Source organism: Dunckerocampus dactyliophorus, chromosome 6, assembly GCF_027744805.1.
Source record: "Dunckerocampus dactyliophorus isolate RoL2022-P2 chromosome 6, RoL_Ddac_1.1, whole genome shotgun sequence".
Classification (NCBI taxonomy): Eukaryota; Metazoa; Chordata; class Actinopteri; order Syngnathiformes; family Syngnathidae; genus Dunckerocampus; species Dunckerocampus dactyliophorus.
The window spans coordinates 32,826,801-32,851,996 of NC_072824.1; the positions used below are offsets into that span (position 1 = coordinate 32,826,801).

A 25,196-nucleotide genomic window follows, 5' to 3' on the forward strand; every position below is an offset into this window, starting at 1 on the left:
GTGCGCGGGCTGTACGCTGGGCGGCGCCATTCGGTTATTCGCCATACTTGCATTGCTGCACACAACAGACGCACTTACCGCCGGCCACCTGGAAGTACCGTCGCTCTGAACAAAAAAGGTTTGTGTGCTCTATATCTTCGTTTTTACGAAAATGAACAGGCTCCGTCTATGGCCTTGTTAACCGCCACAGCACGCCGAAACTGTTGTTTATGCGTTAGCTTTGGTTAGCTTGGCTAGCGGCCACTTGTCCCCCTCATCAGCCCCACCCTGTCGGCAGTGGATTCAAGAAAAAAAAGTTTACAAAATGTTTACAAAATAACCAACCGTACAAGTTCAATTTCAGTAGTTTGCCTGAATGTTTTCGTCGTGTTTTCTTTTTTTGTCATGAATTCATTATATGGTAGTGAAAGAAGCTGCAGAAAGACACTGCGGTCCTGGTAGCGTTTTGTTTAGTTGCACCTGAAGAAGATGTTAACGTGACACTATCTTGGATGTGAAAATGACACCATGTCATGGTTGTATCATCTTGTCCAAGATTTCAATTTATAACCGCACACTCAATTCTACAAACGGATGGTAATTCAACCTTACGTAACACATTGATATCCCCATTATGATCTTTTATAGTGACTTGTTGTCCACTTCCTTACTGGGTGTTTTTCTGCATTTACAATTTAATACTGCATTGATTTGCGTGGTTGACATTGGGGTCTAGTCCCATTTGAATCTGCAAATAATGAAAAAGAAATGGTTTCTGCCGTTTGCTCTTTAATGTGACTGTGGTCATTCCCAATATGAATGATCCCATTTTTTCAAGACAAGTAGCATTGAGAGTTTGGAGGGTTTTTTTCTTCTTGGCTTGAAGTTCCATAATGCATTCACACTGTCGCCATACCCTACCACCATCTTGGCTGTCAATTGTCAGACGGGTACACTTTTTCTTGTCTGACAGGATAATGAGTAAAAAGTAGTGGGAGTTGTGCGTCGTTGTAGATGGCAGTATGGTGTCGTATGCTGTCCGAATTGTAGGATAAGAAAAAAAAATGAGAGCCATTTGGAATGTGTCGTTGGTTTGTGCGCTGACATGTTCGAGGATCGCACACCTTCAGCCCTGCAGTCGTGGCTTTTCTCCTTGCAGACATTCCTGTGATTGCTGCTAGTTTGGGCAGGCCAGAAGAGGGGCCCCGAGAAGAGACTTTTCTCGTTCAGCCTAATTAAGGGCAATCCTTTACGCCGGAGTATTAGGGCCACATTGGGGGAAAAAAATTCTCTGAGATTTTGAGAATACATTTACAAGAAAAAAAGTTGTAATATTACGAGAATAAAGTCATAAATGTACGAAAATGAAGTCGTACTATTGCGTGTCAGAGGCAAAATAGAGCATAGCTCGTCAGGATCGTCTCACTTCCGCCTTCCATACCCAGACCCTTTCACCTGCCCAAGGCCAAAGGTCACATAAGCCCCCCTTTCCATAGCTGTCTCAGGCAATGCCTGGAACAAAGTTACACTTTTTTCTCATAAACTTCAGACTTTATTCTTGTAAATTTACGAGATTTTTCTCCAAAGGTCACATAAGTCCCCCCTTTTCATAGCTGTCTCACTAAAATAATCTGAGATTTCAAGAATAAAGTTTTAAATGAAGTCATAAATGTGTGAAATGTCAGATTGTTGTAATGCTCTGTCGTAACAGGCAATGGCTGAGACAGCGATGACAAGGGGGGACTTATTACGACCTTTTTCCTCGTAAATGTACGACATTATTCTCAAAATCTCAGATGTTTTATTTTCCAATGTGGCCCTAATATGCCTTCGTAAATCCTTATTGTTTGTTAATCATAATTAGGGCGTCTGTGTAGGCTCTCAGTCGTACAGGAGTTGTCCATCGAGGGAAAGGCTTCTTGAGACGTCATCTGTACTTCTGTGAAGAAGGTGTCGGACGTTTCGTTCCTCATCCGAAGAGCTTCATCAGCGAACTAATAAGTGCTGATAGCCTAGGCCTTAAATACAGTAAGAGTGGGCGGAATTGGTGTGCCAACACCCTCCTCCTATTGGTTCCTTACACTAAGCCTGGGCGGAGTAGTGGTATAATCCTTTCCTGCTATTAGCACCTCCGACAAAAGGGAAGTGTCGCTCCCTGAGTTGGGTATGAACGACTCTGATACTGGCTCGTTAGCATCTATTGTTCTGGCTCGGCCCTGGCTTCACTTCATTTGCATGACTAAGAGCTGTGGGTTTTGGTCTCAGTAACCTGCTGAACACAGGGTCCAAATTAAACCTCAAACCACCATTCCGATTCAATGATGGGTTCTGTTGTTTGACAAAAATGGCTTCCTTTACTCCTCTTTCAAACCATCTGTTTTCTTTGGCCAAAATCTTTACCTCGCTGTCCTCAAAAGAGTGATTAGTAGCTTTAAGGTGTAGATGTACTGCTGATTGAGGACCACTAGAATACATTGGGGAAACTAAGCAAATGCTCCAAAAAAGGCTTTATCAACATCGCAGGGACAATTCTAGTGGTCCTCAATCAGCAGTACATCTACACCTTGAAGCAACCAATCACTCTTTTGAGGACAGCGAGGTAAAGATTTTGGCCAAAGAAAACAGATGGTTTGAAAGAGGAGTAAAGGAAGCTATTTTTGTCAAACAACAGAACCCATCATTGAATCGGAATGGTGGTTTGAGGTTTAATTTGGACCCTGTGTTCAGCAGGTTACTGAGACCAAAACCCACAGCTCTTAGTCTTGCAAATGAGGTGGAGTCAGGGCCGAGCCAGAACAATAGATGCTAACGAGCCAGTATCAGAGTCGTTCATACCCAACTCAGGGAGCGACACTTCCCTTTTGTCGGAGGTGCTAATAGCAGGAAAAGATTATACCACTACTCCGCCCAGGCTTAGTGTAAGGAACCAATAGGAGGAGGGTGTTGGCACACCAATTCCGCCCACTCTTACTGTATTTAAGGCCTAGGCTTCCAGCACTTATTAGTTCGCTGACGAAGCTCTTTGGATGAGGAGCGAAACGTCCGACACCTTCTTCACAGAAGTACAGATGACGTCTCAAGAAACCTTTTCCTCAATCATAATTAGGCTTCAACTCTGGATGTGTTCTTTGTTCTTGCTGGTTCAAATATGTCACGTCAACAATTTTAGGACCCTATGAAATTGTTATATTTTTTCCCAAATTCCATTATATTCAGTTTTTTCCGTTTTTAATTTTTAAAAAATGTTGTTTTTGAACTTTTACACTTATTTTAGCAGCATAGAGTGTGTACTTTTATGAGAGTAAATACAATATCCATGAATGAAATGCCAAAATTGTTACACACAGATACATTTGGCCAGTATTTCGGAAACTGATGTATATAGCTTAGCTAACTTTTCTAATGGGATGTCAGCCTCTGCACACATTGCTACAAAATCCTCAACAAACTGTAATGACCGTGCTTGTGGTTAAGGAAGGTGTAGTCACCCATTCCACAACAGTGCTCTTATTTTGAAGGCTGGAAGTGTGTTGCGTGTGTTGAGAATGAGCTGGGAGCAAGAATAAACGTGCCTCTCGTCCTTATTTCACCCAGAACTTGCACGACATCAGTGGGCGTCGTAAAACGCTCATTCGCATTAACAAGCGGTAAAACTAAAATACACACACAGTGCAAACACACTCATGCACACCGCACTAGCATGCCCTGCTAAACTAAGCTAACCCCGCAAGCTTGCGCTCCCACCGATGTTTGCAAGTTAAAGTACCTACCCAGAGAACATGCAAACTCCACAGCGAGACGTTCTAACAGAAATTCAAATCCGCAGTCTGCTGACTGTGATGCTGGCGTGCGAAAATGAAACCAAAATAAAGAAAAGTGGGGAATAATAGCAGTTGAAATGTTTGTTTTTTGCCTGAGGGTACTGATGCATCAACAAACCACACTCAACAAAATCATTAACGCTTTGCTTTGTGCTCCCATTTTTCATGAGCTGAACTCGGATAAAACAAAGTTGTAATCTTTTGATAATTAGGTTGGGGAAAAGTTATAATTTTATGGGAACAATGTGGAAAATATTATGGAAACATTTTCAAAGATTATTTAAGGAGAAAGTTGAAATATTTGGGAAGAAAAGAGCAAAAAAACAGAGCAAAGACTGAAGTTGATACCAACAATAGACATTTCCACCTGTATCACAAAGCCGACTTGAAACATAGCTGGCAAAATGATTACAGAAGTCAACCATGGTGTGGCTGCTGACTCACACGGTGGGGAGGTCATTTCAGAGAAGGGGGTGGAGGTGATGTCACAGAGCAGGCAGAGTTAGGTCAGCATCTACAATAAAAGAGCCACCTTGCCACGGCTCCACTTCTTACTGTCTTGGTCGCCGGTCTGACCAGTGAGCTACAGCTTGAGGTTCATCTATTGTTGTCTTTTCTTTCCAGTGTGTTTTTCCTACATCAATGTTTTGCGCCTTGTCTCCTCCCAGACATGGCTGAGGATGACGTCACTCCAGAGCAGCTAGCAGCCATTGCCGCCGAAAACGAAGAACCAGAGCCTGTCAACTACAAGCCACCCGCCCAAAAGACGGTGCAAGAGATCCAAGAGCTCGATAAGGATGACGACAGCCTTCGTAAATACAAGGAAACCCTCCTTGGGACTGGAGCCGTTGAAACCGGTAATACCGTTCTTAGTGTGCCTGTGAATGTTGTCACTCATCCGGGCCACCGTATTCTCAGGACATTCAGTCGACCACCACTGGTGTGTGTCCCACCTCGTCTTTGGCATGAACTGATGAAGCCTGCTCAGATGACAGACCAAACGTCTTCTAAGACAACCTGAGCAGTCCAGCTGCAATCGCTTGAATGCCCTGAGAACAGTCCTGAATACCATCACTTGGTCACATGTGCTTTTCCCAGTGGGGGCCACATACTGAACAATGACCGGATGCAAGGGCCACTTTAAGAAGTTACACAGCGGTACCTCGGCTAACATCTGCCCCCACATACATATATATGTATGTGTGTGTATTTTTATATAGAAGTTAGACCTGATTATAAGTTGCAACTATGGAAAAAAGTGCAACTTAAGAGTCCGTAAAACAAATGTCATAGTCACAGTCGTTTGCATTAAATGTAAACTCTGTGTCTTATTATACAAGTATTGGTAATTGGGGGTTGATGTGTAATGTCACTGTAATCCCTAGAGATTCCATTTCTTCTTTTCCTTTGGGCTTTTCCCTTCAGGGGTCGCCACAGCAAATCAATTGCCTCCGTCTAACACTGTCTTCTGCATCCTCTTCTCTCACTACCTTCATGTCCTCTTTCACTACATCCATAAACCTTCTCTTTGGTCTTCCTCTAGGCCTCCTGCCTGGCAGTTCCAAACTCAGCATCCTTCTACCTATATATTCCCTATCTCTCCTCTGGACATGTCCAAACCATCTCAGTCTGGCCTCTCTGACTTTATCTCCAAAACCTCTAACATGTGCTGTCCCTCTGATGTACTCATTCCTGATCCTATCCTTCCTGGTCACTCCCAGAGAGAACCTCAGTATCTTCATCTCTGCTACCTCCAGCTCTGTCTCCTGTCTTTTCCTCATGGACACTGTCTCTAGACCAAACACCACCACAGTTTTCTACACCTTTCCTTTCATTTTAGCTGAAACTCTTCTATCACACATCACACCTGACACTTTTCTCCACCCGTACCATCCTGCCTGTATGCCTGAGATTCCATTTGCAACCATCTTATGTACTCACGTTCAACTGTTTGTTGTGTTCCTGTGGTCAGATCCGAGCGTTCCCAACGTCCAGGTGACGCAGATGGCTCTGATATGTGACAGCGCCCCGTACCCACTGGTGCTGGACTTGCAGGGTCAGTTTCTCTGTACATAACATCGTTTGGTAAAGGCACGCATTTCAGCAAGCCAAGGAGGGAAAGATTATGGGAAAACAACACGTGTCAACTGCACTCATTGGCGGATTGCTTACTGTTTGGACAAGCAGCTCAGATAACTGATAATGCCAAGTCTTTGTTAAAAATGCACATGAAGGCTTTAACTTGCACTTGACAGGCCGTAAAAAGGATTTGTTGCCTGTGGAGATGCACAAAAGTGTTGCATAAGGTTGTGTGTTTGAAAGTCTTGTGGCTCTAGCGCTTCAGGTCGCTGGGGCTGTTGTCCAGATTGGCTCAGATTTGAATCTCTGCAGAACATTTTGTCCCATGCATCCCCTTTCTCCCGCATCAGTCGAGCGCCGTGCTTCCTCAGCTAAACACAACATAACACAACATAAAAATGATGAGTGAAGCAATTCAAAAAAACAAAACAAAAAACAAAGCTGTCAATAATTCTACATGACAAAATAAAAACATGTATCTTTTTGTCTGTGTAGGCTCTCAGTCGTACAGGAGTTGTCCATCGAGGAAAAGGCTTCTTGAGACGTCATCTGTACTTCTGTGAAGAAGGTGTCGGACGTTTCGCTCCTCATCCGAAGAGCTTCGTCAGCGAACTAATAAGTGCTGGAAGCCTAGGCCTTAAATACAGTAAGAGTGGGCGGAATTGGTGTGCCAACACCCTCCTCCTATTGGTTCCTTACACTAAGCCATAAGAAAAACTCCAGAGGATCTTATGGCAACACAAAATTCCTACCTATTTCCTACCTAGGAATTTTGTGTTGCCATAAGAAAAACTCCAGAGGATCTTATGGCAACACAAAATTCCTACCTATTTCAAACCAGTAAATACCTTGAGACAAAAATTAGTGCATCCTAAAGACAAGGCTCCAAACCAGAAACAAAGCAATGTGGTCTATTCCATCCACTGTAAAGATGAGGATTGCAAAGAGCACTACATTGGGGAAACTAAGCAAATGCTCCAAAAAAGGCTTTATCAACATCGCAGGGACAATTCTAGTGGTCCTCAATCAGCAGTACATCTACACCTGAAAGCTACCAATCACTCTTTTCAGGACAGCGAGGTAAAGATTTTGGCCAAAGAAAACAGATGGTTTGAAAGAGGAGTAAAGGAAGAGGAAAAAGGCTTCTTGAGACGTCATCTGTACTTCTGTGTAGAAGGTGTCGGACGTTTCGCTCCTCATCCGAAGAGCTTCGTCAGCAAACTAATAAGTGCTGGTAGCTTAGGCCTTAAATACAGTAAGAGTGGGCGGAATTGGTGTGTCAACACCCTCCTCCTATTGGTTCGTTACACTAAGCCTGCATTCCTCATCTTTACAGTGGTATAATCCTATCCTGTTATTCACACCTACGATAAAAGGGAAGTGTCGCTCCCTGAATTGGGTATGAACGACTCTGATACTGGCTAGTTAGCATCTATTGTTCTGGCTCGGCCCTGCCTTCACCTCATTTGCAAGACTAAGAGCTGTGGGTTTTGGTCTCAGTAACCTGCTGAACACAGGGTCCAAATTGAACCTCAAACCACCATTCCGATTCAATGATGGGTTCTGTTGTTTGACAAAAATAGCTTCCTTTACTCCTCTTTCAAACCATCTGTTTTCTTTGGCCAAAATCTTTACCTCGCTGTCCTGAAAAGAGTGATTGGTAGCTTTCAGGTGTAGATGTACTGCTGATTGAGGACCACTAGCATTGTCCCTGCGATGTTGATAAAGCCTTTTTTGGAGCATTTGCTTAGTTTCCCCAATGTAGTGCTCTTTGCATTCCTCATCTTTACAGTGGATGGAATAGACCACATTGCTCTGTTTCTGGTTTGGAGCCTTGTCTTTAGGATGCACTAATTTTTGTCTCAGGGTATTTACTGGTTTGAAATAGGTAGGAATTTTGTGTTGCCATAAGATCCTCTGGAGTTTTTCGGAGACCCCCGCTACATAAGGGACTACCACTCCTCTCCTTTTAGCTTCTGTGGGCTTTTGGGTTTCTTTCCCTACTCTCTTCTTTTGACATTTGTTAAAAGCCCACCGTGGGTACCCACAGGTTGAGAGCGCTCTCTGGACATGTTGTGTCTCCTTTTTCTTTCCCTCAGCACTAGTTGGTATTTGTTCCGCTCTATGTTGGAGGGTCCTAATAACCCCTAGTTTATGTTGTAGTGGATGGTTTGATTCAAAAAGCAGGTATTGGTCAGTGTGTGTGGCCTTTCTAAAGACCTCTGTAAGTAGCTGTCTGTCCTCTCCTATAATTATATAGCCTATAAAATATAGCTACCAGCACTTATTAGTTTGCTGACGAAGCTCTTCGGATGAGGAGCGAAACGTCCGACACCTTCTACACAGAAGTACAGATGACGTCTCAAGAAGCCTTTTCCTCGATGGACAACTCCTGTACGACTGAGAGCCTACACAGAGGAGTAAAGGAAGCCATTTTTGTCAAACAACAGAACCCATCATTGAATCGGAATGGTGGTTTGAGGTTTAATTTGGACCCTGTGTTCAGCAGGTTACTGAGACCAAAACCCACAGCTCTTAGTCTTGCAAATGAGGTGAAGCCAGGGCCGAGCCAGAACAATAGATGCTAACTAGCCAGGATCAGAGTCGTTCATACCCTATTCAGGGAGCGACACTTCCCTTTTGTCGGAGGTGTTAATAACAGGATAGGATTATACCACTACTCCGCCCAGGCTTAGTGTAACGAACCAATAGGGGGAGGGTGTTGACACACCAATTCCGCCCACTCTTACTGTATTTTAGGCCTAAGCTACCAGCACTTATTAGTTCGCTGACGAAGCTCTTCGGATGAGGAGCGAAACGTCCGACACCTTCTTCACAGAAGTACAGATGACGTCTCAAGAAGCCTTTTCCTCGATGTATCTTTTTGAACACCATCAAAAACAAGGGCTACACACATTATTTAGGGATGAATATAATACACTCATCCCTCGTTTATCGCAGTTAATTGGTCCCAGACCCGACCGTGATGAGTGGATTTCCGCGAAGTAGGATTCCTTTTTGGCAATGGAGTAGTTTTGTGGTTAGAGCGTAGAACACCTGTTTACCTTCTAAATATGCTTTTTAATAGGGGGTGTCAAGAGGCACGAGACGACACCCGAGATGGGATGGGTCTACGAGACGAGATTTTAACATAATTTAATTTCTCCTACATTACCTTGCATTGCTCCTCACGAGGATACACTCAACACATGAAGAGACTATATGACTAACAAAGGTTCATGCCATTGTTCCATGGAACAAACGTGCCAAGGTGCAGAAACCAATGCACAGACTGAACTCTCTTCCTGCCTGCTTGGAGGTGGGAGACGAGCAAAACAGACACACATGCGCATGGCGATGTATTGAGGCAGGCAAAATGATCCAGTTCGTTTTCATTTATTGTGTAATTAATTCATTTATTATCGTCCCAGGCCGGGTGCCCACCAGACGGCTTTTTTTTCTGAACAAGAAATCTTGTCCCGTTTTAATCTTGCAAGATCTTGTGACACCCCTCAACCCTAATGAGGATAAGCGGCATAGAAAATGGATGGATGGATGGATCTTGTGACACCCCTAGTTTTTTACATTCGAGCCCTCATGAAGACATGAAATAACACCCCTATTATCCAATAGGGGTGTCACACGAGATCTCCAGAGAATAAATCTGCCCTGAGCGTGTCCGACATGACGTAACGCACCTCATGTAGAGAAGATCCGCGTTGCGGCATAGTGGCTATATTTCACGAGCAGGGGTGCGCATTAAAAGTCAAAGACAGGAAGTGTTTCTTGCATCCTGCATTTATTGGCTAATTAAGTACGAGCGCTCCACCAAGTATCCACCACGCAGGAGCGCCACCTCTTGTGAAGCAGCCACACTGGTAGCGCCTGCCTTCCTGGTGAAACACGCATGGGTGTCCAAAGTGTGGCCGAGGGGCCATCTGTGGAACGTGGCTCATTGCAGAAAGAAAAGAACAGACGGTGCGAATTGCCTTTGAGCCACAAACGCCAACTGTGCCACTTTACAGAGTGAAAGATGACCTCTTAAAGGGCATGATTATGATATATTATAATGTATTATTATTATATATGATCATTATTTGGTCTCCACAAATGTCATTTAGCGCCAATTTGTGGGACAGTAGGCATTTCAAAATCCCCCCCATGGTCTTGCGACTCGGCTAAATAAAAGTTTGTTTGTCCAGTCTTTTTTTTTTTTTTTTAAATTGTACTTTACTTAAAATGAATGTTAAGAGCTCGTCTCGGCTCATGACACCCCTAATAATAAGAGCATAAGCAGAGGTGTCACGGGACACCCAACTCACAAGACGAGACAATACGAGTCTTTAACATTCATTTGAAAGAAAAGCACAACCAAAAAATATGACGGGATAAACTTTATTTAAGCCAGTTGCAAAACAATGCAGGTGCGTTTTGAAATGTTTGTCCCACAAATGAATGATACTGTCAACACTTTTGGAGACCAAATAAAGCACTAATGTTATGATAATAATAGTACACATGAATTGCATCATCATGCAATATTTCCTCTTTAAAATGTCACCTTTCACTCAGTAAAGTTGTGAAATTGCCGTTTGTGGCGTGTATTTTCTCACAGGCAGTTCCTGCTGTCTTTAAAACGTTTGAAGCATTTCGTGAAATGCTGGCTTTTCAACCGTATTAAAAAGCAGCATTTATTTGACAACATATTAAACCAGCATGAGCCACCATCAGCCTTCTAAACTTCTTTATTTACATTTTTAAATGTAAAAAGACTGTTTGCATCAATTACCAGGCTGCTTGGAGGATAGTAAAATGGATTTATGTATGAATGATGCGTGTAAGCTGTGCCCCAGGTAATGCACGCACGTGCAGGAGCCTTTGCTAAGTGCTGGCGTGTCATTTTGGGCCAGTTGCAAACTTTCCCTTTAATGAAGACATTCAAGTGCAGTTTGAATGTGAGGTGGTGCAATATCACAGTTTCGTGATCAACTCAGCAACTCAAAGGCTTTTATACACATATTCCGAAATTATTTGGGGGAAAAAGTGTGTGTAAAGGTTTTCAGCCGTGTTGGGGCTTTTTGTGCCTGATGTGGGATCATCGAAACCTGCAATAAAAGCCTGTTGTTTGGCCATCAAGTCTGGTGCTTGTGCGTCTCATCCAACATGACAGTAACAATACTGACACCTAGTGACCAACGGACAATACGACTTATGCAGTTTGCACATTAAAATAAAGTACCACTTGTTCTGCGTCTGTGTAGGCTCTCAGTCGTACAGGAGTTGTCCATCGAGGAAAAGGCTTCTTGAGACGTCATCTGTACTTCTGTGTAGAAGGTGTCGGACGTTTCGCTCCTCATCCGAAGAGCTTCGTCAGCAAACTAATAAGTGCTGGTAGCTTAGGCCTTAAATACAGTAAGAGTGGGCGGAATTGGTGTGCCAACACCCTCCTCCTATTGGTTCGTTACACTAAGCCTGGGCGGAGCAGTGGTATAATCCTATCCTGTTATTCACACCTACGATAAAAGGGAAGTGTCGCTCCCTGAATTGGGTATGAACGACTCTGATACTGGCTTGTTAGCATCTATTGTTCTGGCTCGGCCCTGCCTTCACCTCATTTGCAAGACTAAGAGCTGTGGGTTTAGGTCTCAGTAACCTGCTGAACACAGGGTCCAAATTAAACCTCAAACCACCATTCCGGTTCAATGATGGGTTCTGTTGTTTGACAAAAATAGCTTCCTTTACTCCTCTTTCAAACCATCTGTTTTCTTTGGCCAAAATCTTTACCTCGCTGTCCTGAAAAGAGTGATTGGTAGCTTTCAGGTGTAGATGTACTGCTGATTGAGGACCACTAGCATTGTCCCTGCGATGTTGATAAAGCCTTTTTTGGAGCATTTGCTTAGTTTCCCCAATGTAGTGCTCTTTGCATTCCTCATCTTTACAGTGGATGGAATAGACCACATTGCTCTGTTTCTGGTTTGGAGCCTTGTCTTTAGGATGCACTAATTTTTGTCTCAGGGTATTTACTGGTTTGAAATAGGTAGGAATTTTGTGTTGCCATAAGATCCTCTGGAGTTTTTTCGGAGACCCCCGCTACATAAGGGACTACCACTCCTCTCCTTTTTGCTTCTGTGGGCTTTTGGGTTTCTTTCCCTACTCTCTTCTTTTGACATTTGTTAAAAGCCCACCGTGGGTACCCACAGGTTGAGAGCGCTCTCTGGACATGTTGTGTCTCCTTTTTTCTTTCCCTCAGCACTAGTTGGTATTTGTTCCGCTCTATGTTGGAGGTGGGCTTTTAACAAATGTCAAAAGAAGAGAGTAGGGAAAGAAACCCAAAAGCCCACAGAAGCAAAAAGGAGAGGAGTGGTAGTCCCTTATGTAGCGGGGGTCTCCGAAAAACTCCAGAGGATCTTATGGCAACACAAAATTCCTACCTATTTCAAACCAGTAAATACCCTGAGACAAAAATTAGTGCATCCTAAAGACAAGGCTCCAAACCAGAAACAGAGCAATGTGGTCTATTCCATCCACTGTAAAGATGAGGAATGCAAAGAGCACTACATTGGGGAAACTAAGCAAATGCTCCAAAAAAGGCTTTATCAACATCGCAGGGACAATGCTAGTGGTCCTCAATCAGCAGTACATCTACACCTGAAAGCTACCAATCACTCTTTTCAGGACAGCGAGGTAAAGATTTTGGCCAAAGAAAACAGATGGTTTGAAAGAGGAGTAAAGGAAGCTATTTTTGTCAAACAACAGAACCCATCATTGAATCGGAATGGTGGTTTGAGGTTTAATTTGGACCCTGTGTTCAGCAGGTTACTGAGACCAAAACCCACAGCTCTTAGTCTTGCAAATGAGGTGAAGGCAGGGCCGAGCCAGAACAATAGATGCTAACAAGCCAGTATCAGAGTCGTTCATACCCAATTCAGGGAGCGACACTTCCCTTTTATCGTAGGTGTGAATAACAGGATAGGATTATACCACTGTAAAGATGAGGAATGCAGGCTTAGTGTAACGAACCAATAGGAGGAGGGTGTTGGCACACCAATTCCGCCCACTCTTACTGTATTTAAGGCCTAAGCTACCAGCACTTATTAGTTTGCTGACGAAGCTCTTCGGATGAGGAGCGAAACGTCCGACACCTTCTACACAGAAGTACAGATGACGTCTCAAGAAGCCTTTTCCTCGATACCACTTGTTCTGTTTCAGAAGAAAAACCTGCAAGAAAAGATCACATTTTAGTGTGATATCAAATCCGTTTGGATCGATTGGAAGCCACTATTGTGGGACCTCTGAGACTTAAAATTGGTATAAAAAATACTAGAATGAAAGTAAAGCAGGTAAAAAGGCTGGCATAGTGTGAGGAAGCGCATGTTGACACTCGTTCATGTTCTTCTTTTGATTTCCAACAGGAGACTTGGAAGCCCTTAAGAATGAGGCCTTTGTTCTGAAGGAGGGAGTTGAATACAAAATAAAGATCAGTTTTAAGGTAAGAACACTTCATATCGCCCCAAATGTTTCATACCTTGGCCAAATATTGAGTTCAAGGAAAACTGCACTTTTTTGGAACTTTGCCCATCATCCACTATCCTTATGTGGAACACGTCCTCACACGTCTTTCTCTTTTTGGCACATTCTAAACAGAGCAAAACAACTAAAAAGAAACAGCCAGCACGTGGCAGCTAGCAATGCACGTAATAGGACACTTATTTTGACTACAAAGCCCTTAAAAAAACCCTCCAAAAACAGCACCAATGTTGTGTTGACGTAACTAACCTGTAGACACCAAGCTACAGCAATATTGTTATTGCAGCAGCGAACACGAAGAACTATTTTAGGTAATGGGCCCACTCCAAAACAATGTGATAGGACACCAATCTGCACTGACTAGGAAACAAGTAGGCAACCAAATGATGTGTAAAGTACTCCATGTTTCATCACATACTGTATGACATTGCATGAAGCCAATTAATCACTTCAACTGTGTTTTTTTGTCTCTCCTCAGGTGAACAAGGAGATTGTTTCGGGTCTGAGATATTTTCAGGTGACGTACAGGAACGGAATAACGGGTGAGTGAACACTTGGCGTTGACTCTTGATGTACAGGACTGTGCACTCAATGTTGCACTTAAACACCTTCAGTGGTTGGTGTTTTTAAACAGACGTCTTAAGGTGGGGGGCATCTGCGTCCCATAGCTCAGTTTTTATTGGCCCACTGCATATTCTTAAAATACAGTTCCTAAAAAAACCCAGCAGCAGCAATATGGAAATAAGAGCAGGGAATCCTTCAAGGTTGACATTTTACTTTTATTGTCACATATTTTAGAACTTTTACCGACTCCGGGTGAATGAGAGATGTTTTCTGCAGAAAAACAGCCCATTTGTGGAGAAATATTTTTTATGGTAACTTTTGGATTATGGTGGTGGCAAGCTACAGCGCTAACTTTGTTAACAACCGAGGATTCCTGCGGTGAAGCTGTTGTGTCTCCATGTAAGCAAGTCCTTCTTCCTTTTGTCTTTGGCCACAGTTGACAAATCGACCTACATGGTGGGCAGCTACGGGCCCCGCCCCAAAGAGCACGAATTTATTTCCACGACAGAGGAGGCCCCAAAGGGCATGCTGGCCCGAGGCCGGTACAACATCAAATCCAAGTTCATGGACGACGACAAGCACATCCACCTGCTCTGGGAGTGGAATCTCAACATCAAGAAAGACTGGGAAGACTAAGCCAGGCCATTTCAGCGGCTGGCGAGTGAAAGCGTCACATCTGTCCACACGCGCGCCACCCAAACCTGCACTTCAGCCTTCTGGTGTTTTGTTATGTCGTCTTAACGCCCTCATAGTCCTTCTCCTGCCTGCACATATCCTCATTCCTACAAGTCCTCGTATGGATCCATCCCCACTGCAACTAAGCTATCTTAGAAGACGTTTCCCTCTTATCCAGTTCATGCTCAAAGACAGATAGGACACCTCTGGGCTAGAGATGTCATGTCTAGTCTTTGAGCGATCTTGTCTTCCATCAGTCCATGGTCAAAGACTAGATAGGACAGTTATAGGCTAGAGATGCCCTGTCTAGTCTGTCAGCATGAACTGAGCAACTAGCTCGGATCGCAAGGTTTGGGCTTTCACCCGTGCAGGCATCATCAGTTCATGCTCAAGACTAGATAGGACAGCTCTGGACTAGAGGTGTCCTTATGCAGCCATTGAGCATGATTTAATGACGCCTGCTGTGATGAGAGGCAAAACATTGTGGTCCTAGTTAGTTGCTCAGGTCATGCTGACAGACTAGATAGGGCATCTGTAGTCTAGACTGTCCTACCTAGTCTTGACCATGGACAAATGAAGACGAGATAGGATGAGAGGTTAAACGTCTTCTAGACAGCCTGAACAGTTGGTTTACGATATGGATTCAACACCCCGAGAATTTATTTTTCCTCTTCCAGGAGCGTCAGTAGCAGCGTCGGTAGCAGCGCATCACATCATCGCTTCATCGCCGCCATGTTTGTTTGTTCCCCCACCACCACCACCACGCCGTCTTCCTCTCGGTATGAAGTACATGTGGAAAAGCAAGTGTACAATCAAGTTGTTGGCCTTTCTATGTAGTTGTGTCACGTGACTGTGTTCACTGGTAATCAGGCCCCACCGCATCCGGCACCCCCACGTTCACCCTTCATCCATTCCTGGTGCACCTGCTTGCTGCCTTTGCATCAAACCACCAACGTCTGCCTTCTCTTCCTTTTTCCATTCATGCAAGTCCTGCCAACGAAAAGCTGCCTTATTTATACTTTCAACTTATCATGGTCACTTCCTGCGTGGACTTGAAGGGCTGACTTTGCTGTTATCTGCAGCCCTGTTGGACCCCCCCATCATAACTTACTGAATGTTAATGCAGCCTTTTGGACCCCCCCTCGTCATAACCTACTGAATGTTAATTGGAGAGAAAAAGAAGCCTTGAGGCCTTATCACCTTCTATGATAGCGAAAACAGCAACAAATATTTTTAATTTTGTTCTTTTGGGTGTCGGTGTTATGCTTTTGCCTTAATGTAATGACCCCCCACAAGACGGTTGTAGCTTCAGGAGGCTCAAATGGAACATGAACATGCAAACTTCTAGTACACTGTGTACTTTCAGTTCCTGAGGGCACACTTTTTGAGTGGAGTGCTGTCCCAAATCCATTATTGTCTTTGTGACATCCAAATATTTGCCCGCTTTTTCTTCTTCTGTTCACCACTTTGCACCGCGACCGCCATTATTTCACATTAGTCCCTCCCCACACTCCTCATTTTGGCCGTTAGTGCTGACAGTCCACTTGCATTTTGACGTACTTGACGTCAACGCATCCATGGACTCTGAAGACAAAGACAAAAACATTCAACTAAGTACAGCCTGTGTCTCAATCCGTGCACTTCCACACTTACACTTAGCATTTAGAGTGCATAAGTGCGTTGACGCTGACAAGTACAGCAAGTGTCAGTACACGGATGTTGCACTCAGCACGCCCAATACCGATATGTGCGGTCGTCATAATTGATTTGGGAGCGCACTACAGTGTTCCCTCGTTTATCGTGAGGGATAGGTTCCCAAAATAACCCGCAGTAAGTGAAATCTGTGAAGTAGCCAACTTCATTTTTGATAGGTATATGTTTTAAGGCTGTAAAACACTTTATACACTTTCTCAGACAGGCAGTAACATTTTCTCACATTTCTCTCTTGCTCAATATCTCAAAAAAGTTAAAACCTTTGTCTGAATTTTAATGATCAACACAAGAAATGATTGTCACTCACACATATTTCACTCGTGTGACTGTGCCTTTTCGTCCTGGCGCCCTTCCGCTGTACGGTAGCGTTTTTGTCTCCTTGTTAAAACATTGCTGCAGACGAACTGAGGATTCATTTACAGGCTAGCAAGCAAGCTAGCAATGACACAGGAGACATGGCAGGACAGCACGGAGATTGATTGACAATAGTCTACAGGCAATCAGGAGGCCGAAAACAATGGGCGATGCAGACAGACGATAGAAGGGAAGAGCTAGAGACGCACCTGCGATGGAGGGAGGGAACACTGTACACTGTCAGCATTAGCACACTCAGGAACAAAGTACACTGTGTAATTCTACTTCCTGGACTTATTGACCGACTGCTGCTGATGAAAACCGACGGTGTCGGGATTAGCCGCGAGCACGCTGCAGCCTACTTTAATAACACCACGAACCTCAAGTCAGACAACAGTATTTGTGAAAATTAGCAGTAAAACTAAAGTGTAAATGAAGATGTACTGTACCAGATCATGTGGATGCAGAGCCTTTTGTGTTTTGGTGGTGAAATCGATGTATTCCTGCGCCATACATTCCATCATTTTGTAACAGTTTCTATGAAATCACTGGCATGCTGGTGGGGTCGTACATGACGTCTTCATTTGTGATCGTTCTGACTGGTCAATAAAGACTTTGCTGAACTGTGCTGCTCTTTAATCTTTAGCAAGACATTTTAGACCTGGAAACCAGAAGGGTACAATTACAGAAATACACTTTAAGCAGGCCACTACTGATAAACTAACACAGTTGCACTACAGCAGGCAGTTGCTGGAGGAGAGACTAGAATTTCACTCATTTTCCCTTATTTTGAAATGCAAATGTCTGCTAATAATCCTGAAAAGATGTTTAGAGTCATCGTGTATCCACTGTAATGAAACAACTGGTCCTCGGTGCTGCATGTTAACTATTCATTTGCCGTCATAAAACAGAATCATGACAGAAAAGGCACAGCATTACATCATCTCGTGAGTCAACCTTTAAAAGGTGACCATGTGATGCGTCTACTGAGATCCGCCAAGTTGGCTTTTTGTACACGAGTTAAACGTACACATGAGATGAACGTATTACAGACGTGGTTCGCTACCAGGAAAAGCCAAAGAACAACGCTGGCCTCTCAACGTGCTTCAATGCGGGCAGGATTTGGCACGTTTGGTCTTTTCCTGGACACGGACCGCGCTTCTTATTTCCTCTCCCTTTTTAAGATCCCAACAATTGCATGGCTTTTAGTTTCTTAGCACAGATTCTGTACAAAACAGGAGCGGGAATGACTTAAAATCTTCCAGTTACAAAAATACGGTGACTACAAAAGAGAATGTCAAGAGTCCACAAAAAGGTGCGCTTGAGCTTGTCTTACAGTAAATCTGCCACAGTCCAAAAAGTCGATGGATGTTCTGTTTCTTCCGGATTCATCTGGACAGTTTGCTGATGACTCGAATGAGGGCAGCGTTCTCATCCTTCAGCCGCTGGTTGTCTGCTTTCAGGTCCCCGAGAACCTACAGAAAAACAAAACCACCCAAGAACGCTATTTATTTACACGTAAACATGTCGGGTGAGGATGTCCACTCATGTATGCAAGCAACGCCTTCCTGTTAACGAGATGTACCTGCTCGTGGGCCTGTTATCGAAACCACCCCACACGCTCACCTGGGACTTGAAATGACGGACCGCGAGGAACAATCAAAACAAACTCGAGTCTTCGTCGAGTACCTGTGAGTCTACAAAACTCCAGTTTTCCTCAACCCATGAGTCAGTGGAACGATTCTTTGTCAAACACACCTGAGTCAGCGAAACTCAAGTCATTGTCAACCCTACAAGTTGCACCTGTGAGTCGGTGAAACGCGACATTTTGTCAACTTGTGAGTGCGTGAACAACACTGAGTCAGTGAAACTCGAGTCTCCGTCGACCCTAAAAGTTGCACATCCTGAGAAACTCAAGCTTTCGTTGAGCACCTGTGAGTCTATGAAACGTGAGTCTAGAACCTGGGAGTCACTAAAACTTGAGTTTTTGTCAACTTTGAGTCAGTGAAACTCGAGTCTTTGTCTAGCATGTGTGAGTCAGTGATACTTGAGTCTTTGTCGAGCACCTGTCAGGTGAAACTGGAGTCTTTGTCAACCCGTGAGTCAGTGAAACTTGGATTTTTGTCAAAATGAGTCAGTGAAATGTGAGTCTTTGTTGAGCACCCGTGAGACACTGATACTCAAGTCTTGCTTAAGCAGCTGTGAATCGGTGAAACGCGACTCCTTAAACCAGTCAGCGAAACTTGAGTCTCTGTTGACTTGAGTCAGTGAAGGGGAGTCTTTGTCAAGCACCCATGAGTCGGTGGAACTGGAGTTTTCGTCTACCTGAGTCAATGAAACTCGAGTCTCTGTCAATCCTACAAGTTGTACCTGTGAGAAACTTGAGCTTTTGTCGTGTACCCATTAGTCAGTGAAACTTAGTTGAGGACCTTTGAGTCGGTGTAAGGTGAGTCTTTGAACCAGCGAGTCGGTGAAACAAGTCTTCATTGAGCACCTGTGAGTCAATGAAAGTGGAGTCTCTGTCGAGCACTCGTAGGTCGGTGAAATACGAGTCTTTGCCGAGCACCGTGCATCTTTGAAACTCGAGATCTTGTCAACCCGAGAGGCAGTGACACATGAGTCTTCGTCGAACACCCATGAGTCAGTTAATCTCGAGTCTTTGTCAAGCACCTGAGTTGGTGAAATGCAAGTCTTCAAAGCAGTCAGTGAAACTCGATTTTTTTCAACTTATGAGTCAGTCAAACAGGAGTCTGATGAGCACCCGTGAGTCCATCAAACTCCAGATTTCATCAAACCGTGAGTCAGTAAAACTCGAGTCCTTGTCAAGCACCCTCGAGTCAGTTAAAGTTGCGGGCTGAGCGAGCGGTGGTTGTCTTTGTCAAGGAAGGGCAAAGGAGAGTTGATTTGAGCACATTAGAGAAATCCAAAACACACGCATGGAAGTGCAGTTAGACTAAGAGTTCATTCAGTGTTTTAACATGCGAGCATCCAGCGGGTATTCTACTTCATGTGTGCAATCAGTCACAACCTTCAGCTCATCTTCCAGTTCCACTGCTCTCCTCTGGAGGGCGAACTTCTCCTGAAAATAAAAGAAGACAAAAATGACTCAACAATTACATTAAAGAACGGCGTCCCAAAGTTTTTACACTTCAGTGTGTAAAGCAATGCTAACATGTTGTATGTGACACTTTCATCAGGTTGGTTTTCCATTTTTATGCTGTTTTTTTAATTATTATTTTACAACCTTTTTTTTTTAAATAAAAGTAATATTACCACTTTTTCCAAATTTTACAAAAAATGAAACTCTATTCTTTGTTTGGTATTTTACGGAGCCCCTGAGGGGACATGGAGAAAAAAAAAGAAAAAACCTTTGCGAGATAACGCAAAACAGTTTTGCGAGGGAACGCAAAAGAGACTGTGGTAAAGATGGAAACATATTCACATATTCAAACTTCCAGGATCAATGACTCCCAAGTGAATGGTTCTAGCACAGCAAACCATACCTCTTTCCAACCGTGCAACACAGACAAACAGCTACAACCCAGTTTTGATCAAAACCAGCCGTGTTCTGTGCGGTCTGACTTCTATTGATCTCTAGGAGAAGCCGGCAGCGAGACCGGAGCACAGGGACCGTCTACAAATGTCTTCTTCTTCATCTGTATTATGGCGGTTGGCATCAATGTTGCCTACTCCTCAGTAAGACAAGAATCTATTGGCTGTCCAGCTTTTTTTTTTTACCCGTCATATTTTTTTTTCCTCCATGTCCCCTCCGGGCCTCCGTAGTATTTCATAGTATTACAAATGAAAAAAGAACATTTTTTTTACTGTAATAGTTCAACTTTGCTTCTAAAGTTAGATTTTTTCCCCCTCATAATATTACAACTTTATTCCTGTAAAATTCTGACTTTTTCTTTTAATACTATAACTTTATTCTCCCATTATTTCAACTTTATCAATACAAAATTACAGCTCTTGTTTTCCATGTTTGCTAGTATTTTTGTTTTGTCATTTGCTTTCAAGTGTAGGGCCCCTGCGCCACACTTTGGACACCCCTGCATGAAACATTTCCCACCAAACTAAAGGGTGTCCCTAAAGTCTGCACATATCTTACAAAATACTAAATAATAACTGAAATTAAAATTATATCATTAAAAAAAATATACAGACAGTATATATTTTAGATTTTATACATTATCACATATTGAAATGATTTTATCATTTTCATATATTAGTTAAAGAAAGAAAATCTGTATGTACAGTGGTATGAAAAAGTATCTGAACCTTTTGGAATTTCTCACATTTCTGCATAAAATCACCATCAAATGTGATCTGATCTTTGTCAAAATCACACAGATGAAAAAACTCTGTCTGCTTTAACTAAAACCACCCAAACATTTATAGGTTGTTATATTTTAATGAGGATAGCATGCAAACAATGACAGAAGGGGGAGGAATAAGTAACTGAACCCTCTGCCTAAGGAGACTTAAAGAGCAATTGAAACCAATTTTTACCAAACAATTCAAGTCAGGTGTGTGCCCAATCACTGATGAGTGGTTTAAAGCTGCCCTGCCCACTATACAACACACAGAATTGGTAAGAATTGTCTTGATGAGAAGCATTGTCTGATGTGCACCATGGCTCGCTCAAAAGAGCTGTCTGAAGACCTGCGATCAAGAATTGTCGATTTGTATAAAGCTGGGAAAGGATACAAAACCATCTCTAAAAGTCTGGATGTTCATCAATCGACAGTCAGAGAAGTTCTCTACAAATGGAGAGTTTGGCACTGTTGCTTCTCTCCCAAGGAGTGGCCGTCCACCAAAGATGACGCCAAGAGTTCAGCGCAGAATCCTCAGAGAGGTAAAAAAGAACCCTAGAGTGTCTGCTAAAGACTAACAGAAATCACTGGCACAGTCCAATATCTCTGTGCACACATCAACTATATGTAAAACAAAGGCCAAGAATGGTGTTCATGGGAGGACTCCACGGATGAAGCCACTGCTGTCTAAAAAAACATTGTTGCTCGTTTCATGTTCACAAAAAGGCACTTGGACACTCCACAGAAGCTTTGGCAAAATATTTTGTGGACTGATGAAACCAAAGTTGAATTGTTTGGGAGGAACACACAACGTCATGTGTGGAGGAAAAATGGAACATCTCACCAACATCGACACCTCATCCCCACCGTGAAGCATGGTGGAGGGTGTATCATGGTTAGGGGCTGTTTTGCTGCCTCAGGGCCTGGACAACTTGCAATCATTCATGGAAAAATGAATTCAAAAGTTTATCAGGATGTTTTGCAGGAAAACCTGAGGGCGTCTGTCAGACAGTGGAAGCTAAGACGAGGATGGATGCTGCAACAAGACAATGATCCAAAACACAGAAGTAAATCAACTTCAGAATGGTTTCAGAAGAACAAAATACACGTTCTGGAGTGGCCAAGTCAAAGTCCACACTTGAACCCCATTGAGATGCTGTGGCATGACCTCAAGACAGCGATTCATGCCAGACATGCCAGGAATCTGACTGAACTACAGCAGTTTTGTAGAAAAGAATGGGCCAAGGTTAGTCCTGATCGATGTGCCAGACTGATCTGCAGCTACAGGAAGTGTCTGGTTGAAGTTATTGCTGCCAAAGGGGGGGCCACAAAATATTAAATGTGAGGGTTCAGTTACTTATTCCTCCCCCTTCTGTCATTGTTTGCATGCTATCCTCATTAAAATATAACAACCTATAAATGTTTGGGTGGTTTTAGTTAAAGCAGACAAAGTTTTTTCATCTGTGTGATTTTGACAAAGATCAGATCACATTTGATGGTGATTTTATGCAGAAATGTGAGAAATTCCAAAAGGTTCAGATACTTTTTCATACCACTGTATACTATATTATAGTGTACATATTAAATACAGTATCATTGTTAAAGAAGTGCATATACAGTGCCTATCATAAGTATTCACCCCTTTGATGGTTTACCCTTTTATTGATTTCATAAATCAATCATGGTCAATAAATATTATCTTTTTTAACAAAAAAAAAATTGGAAGAAGAACTCTTTAATGTCAAAGTGAAAATAGACTTCTATAAAGTAATGTTAATGAAAGAAAATGATATCAATGAAAATAATAGTTTGCATAATGATCCACCCCTTCAAGTCAGTATTTAGTAGATGCAATCACAGCAGGGAGTCTGTGTGGATACTGATGGTCTCAATCAGTCTTATACATCTGCCCACTGCAGTTTTGCTCCATTCTTCTTTGCAAAACTGCTCAAGCTCTGTCAGGTTGTGCGGGTATCGGGCATGAACAGCCCTTTTCAAATCCAGCCACAAATTCTCTATGGGATTGAGGTCTGGGCTTTGACTCGGCCACTCCAGAACATTTACCTGGTTCTTTTTAACCATTCCTGTGTAGCTTTTGCAGTATGTTTTGCATCATTGTCTTGCTGGAAAATAAATCTTCTCCCAAGACGTAGTTGTCTTGCAGACTGAAAAAGATTGTCCCCCAGGATTTCAGTGTATTTTGCAGCATTCATTCTTCCCTCTATCTTTCCAAGCCTTCCAGGTCCAGTTGCTGAGAAACGTCCCCACAGCGTGATGCTGCCACCACCATGCTTCACAGGGGGGAAGGTGTGTTTTTGGTGATGTGCAGTGTTTGGTTTCCGCCAAACATGACGTCTTGTCTGATGGCCAAAAAGCTCAATTTTGGTCTCATCAGACCAAAGAATCTTCTTCCACTTGACCATGGAGTCTTCCACGTGCTTTTAATATGACTTTTCTTCAACAGTGGCTTTCTCATTGCCACTCTCCCATAAAGCAGCAGTTGCTACATGCACAGTCTCTCCCATCTCAGCAGCTGAAGCTTGGAACTCCTTCAGAGTAGTTGTAGGGGTCTTGGTGGCTTCCCTCACTAGTCTCCTACTTGCACGCTCACTCAGTTTACGAGGGCGGCCTGACCTAGGCAGATTCACACAAGTGCCATATTCCTTCCATTTCTTGACAACTGATTTCACTGAACTCCGAGGGATGTTCAGTGCCATGGACATTTTTTTGTAAGCATCCCCTGAATTGTACTTCTCAATAACCCTTTCCCTGAGTTGCTTAGAGTGTTCTTCTGTCTTCATGGTGTAATGGTAGCCAGGAATACTGATCAACCATCTCTGGACCTTCAGATACAGGTGTTTTACAACTCAATCACTTGAAACACACCCACACCACTCAGGTCATCTTCATTTCACTCATTGTGAGACTATTGGCAACAATTTCATGGACTCTATTGAATTAGACCGTTACATTAAAAAGGGGGTGAATAATTATGCAAACAATTATTTTCATTGATATAACTTTCTTTCATTAACATTACTTTATAGAAATCTGTTTTCACTTTGACATTAAAATTTTTTCCAATATTTTTTGGTTAAAAAAGGTCAAATTTATTGACCATGATTGATTTATGAAAGCAACAAAAGGGTAAACCATTAAAGGGGGTGAATACTTATGATAGGCACTGTACATTTTTGCCTGTGTGTCCCGACCTTCGAGCCCGCCCTCCCCCATCTTTCTACCGGAGCAGCTGTGCAGCATGCATAGATCGAGTTGCATTAGAGCACACTTACAAATCTCTCCAGCTCCAACAGGGCGGGCCTCTCCGTGGTGCTCTCTTGACTCTGTCCCAGACAACCATGGATGCATTTGACATTGTTACATCACATTCTTGTGCTTCCAAATGACAAAGTCGAGGCCAACCTGTCGGAGTCTCTCCAGCTCCACTTTGTTCTGACTGAGCAGCAGTTCCATCCCCTGCAGCTTGTCCTTCAGCGCCAGGTTCTGCTGCAGTACCTGGAAGTAGAGCTGGGGGGGAAAACACAACACTTGAGTGAAGGAGCGGGAAGAAGGTTGATGCAAACAACGTGGCTGACGTTCCATCAATCCAGCAGCTCCTCCAGTTAAATCAGGTAGAAATGTTTTGTTTTTTTTAGGAATGTGTGCATGTGTGTGTGGGTGGTGCTCAGACACGTACCATCCTGTAGTCACCGTCTCCCAAGCCACTCGAACTGCACAGAAACACCAAATAATACAAATAAAATAATAATAATAAAAATACAAGGTGCAGTGATTAGAAGCGCATATTTATGCTACAATGGAACCCCTTTATGTCGACACCCCTCAGACTGGCTGCCTGAGGTCGACATAAGCGACTGCTGATCAGTTTGTCTGGAGAGGTGGGCCCCTGTGACAGGCAGGGAGGACTTTCAACATTCAATATTAGTGCAGAACTGCCAACGTGTAGGAATTTGTTGTACTTAGCATGCAGTTACTCTTGAATACGCTTGTATGCTTCACTGCTCTCCATTTTGCTGCATTTCGCTGTGTGGGGGGCATGACAGAAAATAACTGAGAACCACTGGTCCAGAAACAGGAGAACGGCTGATAATCCATAAAGGATTTTTGTTTGTTGACATGGTTTTCCTCCTTTTGTGTATATTTTAAT

General features: G+C 43.2%; 2 protein-coding genes across 2 annotated transcripts in view; one reads left to right on the forward strand and one right to left on the reverse strand.

The window, feature by feature from the left end:
• On the forward strand, positions 1–17,340 carry LOC129182561 (rho GDP-dissociation inhibitor 1-like). The gene is made up of 6 exons (XM_054778829.1): positions 1–118; positions 4,469–4,657; positions 5,773–5,856; positions 13,292–13,368; positions 13,885–13,948; positions 14,407–17,340. Exons 2-6 carry the CDS (start codon positions 4,471–4,473, stop codon positions 14,604–14,606), a joined length of 612 nt encoding a protein of 203 aa, XP_054634804.1. The 5' UTR covers positions 1–118; positions 4,469–4,470; the 3' UTR covers positions 14,607–17,340.
• ppp1r12c (protein phosphatase 1, regulatory subunit 12C) overlaps positions 14,165–25,196 on the reverse strand; it is a 23,754-nt gene continuing 12,722 nt past the window's right edge. The window contains exons 17-21 of the mRNA XM_054778828.1: positions 24,726–24,759; positions 24,452–24,556; positions 24,322–24,372; positions 19,741–19,791; positions 14,165–18,187 (exon numbers count right to left, since the gene is read on the reverse strand). Coding sequence (XP_054634803.1) covers positions 18,101–18,187; positions 19,741–19,791; positions 24,322–24,372; positions 24,452–24,556; positions 24,726–24,759 — 328 coding nt within the window. The 3' untranslated portion in view covers positions 14,165–18,100. The remainder of the gene's footprint in view (positions 18,188–19,740; positions 19,792–24,321; positions 24,373–24,451; positions 24,557–24,725; positions 24,760–25,196) is intronic.

Coding starts and splice junctions, on each gene's coding strand:
- LOC129182561 (XM_054778829.1), top strand. CDS start 4,471: ATGGCTGAGGATGACGTCACTCCAGAGCAGCTAGCAGCCATTGCCGCC. Junction 4,658..5,772: donor GACTGGAGCCGTTGAAACCG/GTAATACCGTTC, acceptor TCCTGTGGTCAG/ATCCGAGCGTTCCCAACGTC. Junction 5,857..13,291: donor ACTGGTGCTGGACTTGCAGG/GTCAGTTTCTCT, acceptor GATTTCCAACAG/GAGACTTGGAAGCCCTTAAG.